Source organism: Salvelinus sp. IW2-2015, unplaced genomic scaffold (assembly GCF_002910315.2).
Source record: "Salvelinus sp. IW2-2015 unplaced genomic scaffold, ASM291031v2 Un_scaffold495, whole genome shotgun sequence".
Classification (NCBI taxonomy): domain Eukaryota; kingdom Metazoa; phylum Chordata; class Actinopteri; order Salmoniformes; family Salmonidae; genus Salvelinus; species Salvelinus sp. IW2-2015.
The window spans coordinates 610,456-615,415 of NW_019942562.1; the positions used below are offsets into that span (position 1 = coordinate 610,456).

The window sequence follows — 4,960 nt, forward strand, 5'->3', positions numbered from 1 at the left end:
CTATGTAGTGGATAACCCTATTCCCTATGTAGTGGATAACCCTATTCCCTATGTAGTGGATAACCCTATTCCCTATGTAGTAGATAACCCTATTCTCTATGTATTGGATAACCCTATTCCCTATGTAGTAGATAACCCTATTCTCTATGTATTGGATAACCCTATTCCCTATGTAGTGGATAACCCTATTCCCTATGTAGTGGACAACCCTATTCCCTATGTAGTGGATAACCCTATTCCCTATGTAGTGGATAACCCTATTCCCTATGTAGTAGATAACCCTATTCTCTATGTAGTGGATAACTTGTCAAATGTAATGCACTACATAGGGAAAAAGGTGCAATTTGGGACAAGCCCCATGTCAAGTCACGAGTCATTGTGTCACCACCACCCCCTCACCTGCCCCCCCTACCCCCATCACCCTCCAACCTCATAAGAAAATAGAAAACAAAGGGCTTCCTATTGCGTTCTGCAGGGGCGATTCCTCCACCACTTAAATAGGACAGGGGCTCTATGCACCATGGGAACCTCCCTGTGTTTGGACTCTTTTGTACCTGATCAGAGAGAGAGGGCTTTTGGGGGAGGGGTGTGGTCGTGTCCCTCTCCTCCCTTCCCTCCTTCCCCCATCTTTGAGGAGATGTTACCCCTCCTCCCCCTCTACAGGAGACAGGTTAATAAGGAGGTAGCACCCTCCCTGACTGTCCCCTCTCTAATTAAACCTGTTGGTCGAGTTGGATCCCCTTCTATGTGTCCAGTCGCAGAGCCATCAGATAACACATGACTGACGAGCCTGGAAACTCCAGACAACTGCGCCTCCATTTTGGATCGTTTGATGTCTCCCACCATCACCACACACCCTCCTTATCTTCCTCTTTTGTCTCACTCTACTCATCCTCACCTGTCCCAGGTTGCTGTCAACGGTGTGACAGCACTGTACTTGTTTTTGAAACGCCAATGTGATGTTGCCCACATTGCGTGAATGTTATCTGAATGTCTTTATAACGTCTTCATGACACCTTTATAATGCCTTTACAACACTTCATGGTAACTTAGTAACTTATAATAATGTATTTGTGCCATCACATGTACTTTATACAMCACCGTTCAAAAGTTTGGGGTCACTTAGAAATGTCCTTGTTTTTTAAAGAAAAGCTMATTTTTGGTCCATTAAAATAACATAAAATCGACCAGAAATACAGTTTAGACATTGATAATGTTGTAAATGACAATTGTAGCTGGAAATGGCAGATTTTTTATGTAATATCTACATAGGTGTACAGAGGCCCATTATCAGCAACCATCACTCCTGTGTTCCAATGGCACGTTGTGTTAGTTAATCCAAGTTTATCATTTTAAAAGGCTAATTGATCATTAGAAAACCCTTTTGCAATTATGTTAGCGCAGCTGAAAACTGTTGTGCTGATTAAAGAAGTAATAAAACTGTCCTTCTTTAGACTAGTTGAGTATCTGGAGCATCAGCATTTGTGCGTTCGATTACAGGCTCAAMGTGGCCATGGCCACATAATTGCAAAAGGGTTTTCTAGTGATCAATTATCCTTTTAAAATGATAAAGTTGGATTAGCTAACACAACGTGCCATTGGAWCACAGGAGTGATGGTTGCTGATTATGGGCCTCTGTACACCTATGTAGATATTCCATAAAAAATCTGCTGTTTCCAGCTACAATTGTCATTTACAACATTAACAATGTCTAAACTGTATTTCTGATCAATTTGATGTTATTTTAATGGACAAAACAATGTGCTTTTCTTTCAAAAACAAGGACATTTCTAAGTGACCCCAAACTTTTGAACGGTGGTGTAGATCTTGGTGAAGAGCAACATACCGCAATAACAACCTAATGACGTCTTTCTAGCATCTTTCCTCTCCTCTAACGCCTTAATAAAGTTGATGTCGTGTTTTTCCAGCTGTGGGAGCCACAGCAGTGTACCCCATAGACCTAGTGAAGACCAGGATGCAGAACCAGAGGACCACAGGCTCCCTGGTGGAAGAGCTCATGTACAAGAACAGCTTGGACTGCTTCAAGAAGGTGCTGCGCTACGAAGGCTTCTTCGGCCTCTATAGAGGTCAGTACCAGACGGGATGTGTCCCAAATGGCACTCTATTCCCTATATAGTACACTKCTTTTAGCCAGAGTAGTGCACTATTTAGGATGTAGTGATAGGCTAATGATCATCACTACAGCTCTGGGTAGAGGTAGGCACAGATTTAGGATCAGCTTACCCTCATCTTAACCTAACCATATGAATTAAAACACAAATCTGACCTGAGATCAGCTTCGACTTCATCTCACTCCATCACAACAACAGATGGGGTTTAGAGGTGTGGTAGAAGAGAGGGGGAAGAGGAGAGGAGGGCGGGTCTGAGTTCACCTTCCCTCTGACCTGGCTTCTTTGATGTGATTAAAGGTAGTCTCGGGAGTTTCAGGGGGACAATGCACGTTGCACGCAAAGGCCACATACCAGCAGAGCTCTGTCACAATGGTGGTGTGTGACTGCCCCAGCCAGACTTCAACTGGCATTAATATAATAAGTACGCTGCACTCAGGAGCGGGGGATGGAGGAACAGGGAGAGGGGGTTTTAGGATAGAGCAGTGGGGGGATTGGACGGACAGAGAGGGGGTGTTAGGAAGAGGAGTGGGGGGATGGGGACAGGGAGAGGGGGGTTTTAGGAAGAGGAAGTGGGGGATGGGGGACAGGGAGAGGGGGTTTTAGGAAGAGGATTGGGGGATGCGAGGGAAGGAGAGAGGGGGGGTTTTGGAAGAGGAATGGGGGGTTGGAGGGACAGGGAGGGGTTTTAGGAAGAGGATGGGGGGATGGAGGACAGTGGAAGGGAGGGGGGTTTTAGAACGAGGAAAGTGGGGATGGAGGGACCAGGCCAGAGGGGGGGTATTGGAAGAGGAGTGGGGGGATGCGGGAGAGGGAGAGGGGGTTTAGAGAAGAGGAGGCGGGTTTAGGAAGGAGGAGCGGGAGGTAGATGGAGAGGAGCGGAAGGTAGAGGGAGAGAGTGGAGGAAGAGCAGGGGAGGTGAGGGAGGGAGGGTAGGAGGAGAGGAGAAAGGAGGGACAAGTGCGGGTAGGATGGGAGGAGGATGGAGGGAGCGACGTCAGCGAGGGGATGAGGGAGGGAGGTGGTAAAGGCAGTGGAGGTGGGAAGGTAGAGGGAGGGAGTGGAAGGGAGAGGGAGGGGGGGTAGCAGGTAGAAGGGAAGGGAGGAGGAGCGGGAGGTAGGTAGGAGAGGGGAGGGAGCGGGAGGTCAGGAGGGAGAGGTGAGGTGGTATGAGGAGCGGGAGTCAGGGACGGAGGAGGAGGAGATGGAGCGGGAGTCAGGAGGGAGATGGACGGGAGTCAGAGTAGGCGGGAGTAGGAGAGAGGAGCGAGCGGGAGTCAGGGGGAGGGAGTAGCCAAATCCCTCGGAAATATTTTTCTGGCTAGAGGAGCGGGGACGTCAGGAGGTGGGGAGTCCGAGGAGGGAGAGGGGGAGGGGAGCGGTCAGGGGAGGAGGGAGGGAGGGGAAGCGGGGAGAGGCGGGAGTTCAGGAGTAGAGGGAAGGGGGGAGGAGGGAGATGGAGCGGTGTATAGTCAGGAGGGAGGGGGTGAAGGCTAGGAGGGAGCGGGTGGGAGCAAGGGAGGAGTGGAGCGGGGGTAGGAGGGAGAGGGAGCAGATGGGAAGAGGGAGAGGGAGGGTTGGGAGGAGAGAGGGAGCAGGAGGAAGGAGGGGGGGTAGGAAGGTTCTTGAACAACACACTATATCATATGATTTGAAAAGGGGGGGTTACTTTTGGAATTCTCTGAATTATGATTGACAGGTGAGTTCTCCCCTGAGGTTTCTAAGAGGAAGTGAGAATCCTTAGTGTCTGTCAGAGGACACCAAGCCTTTAGAGAGGTCTCTGACATTACAGACACACGGTCAGACAGACCTGGCTCCAAGGTAGTGGTACACTGGCAGATACCAGCTCTCTGTTCTCCACTTCTAGATGTGAGCAAACATCAAATTATACAGTTGTATTTGAATGGCCATCCAGTCACCAGGTCACATGGTACAGTTCCACTACAAAACAAACTTAAACAAGGAAGACAATTTGAAAGACTCCAGAAGCAAACACATTTGCTTTTTATTAGTTTCTTGAATCTCATATATTGTTATTCGCAATTCCCCCATTAACATGTATCTACTGTGTAGTAAAGCTGGTTATGTTATATTAGCCACTGAGGAGAGTGTCATAAGCCAACTCAGGGGAAGTTTCTGTTTTAATGTAATGAAGCTGAGCTTTTTCCTTCGCCTCCCCTGTTTCCCATTACTGAATGAGGTGAGCATTAGAATGGTGAGACAGCCAGACCAGAACCAGAACACTGCAAACACTAGGATGATGTCATCATCTCGAGACGGGAACCCTTACGTAAACAACGCAGCAGCATGAGAAAGCAGTAAGCGTCTCTAACTACAACTGTGAGCTGTTATGGGCCATTTAATAATAATATAACTCGTGTGTGGTTCTCAGCCTGAGCCCTGCCACAAACACAACTAACGCTCCTGTTTCTGTTTGTGAGTTCCAGCCCAGCTGAAGCCATGCTAATCATTATGTTTGTGCTCCTGTGTCTGACTCTGTGTGGCCTGTTTTGGGCCCTGCGTTCACTCCCCCCCCTCCAACCTCTCCACTATTACGCTGAGATGGGTCATCCAACACACTCCAATCAGATTATTTGGTTTATTTTTATCCGGCTGGAAGTCTTGGGTTGTAATTTAGGACCGCATAAACTTTGATTAGAGTGTTTTATGTCTTTTTTTGTATTCTGGGAAGGAGTTTCTTTCACTTTGTTAGTCTTTTAAGACCCTGATGTCCCCACACCCCACATCAATAGTGTTATTTAGTGTCAGGGGGATCAGGCAGAATTGAATACAGCAGGGTATGTGTTTCATGTGGAGGGGGACTGTGCTGT

General features: G+C 48.1%; 1 protein-coding gene across 1 annotated transcript in view; it reads left to right on the forward strand.

Annotated features, from left to right (window-relative positions):
- Positions 1–4,960, forward strand: part of LOC112068388 (electrogenic aspartate/glutamate antiporter SLC25A13, mitochondrial) — a 74,855-nt gene that overhangs the window by 30,187 nt on the left and 39,708 nt on the right. The window contains 1 exon segment of the mRNA XM_070438128.1: positions 1,929–2,087. Within this exon segment, the coding sequence (XP_070294229.1) occupies positions 1,929–2,087 (159 nt within the window).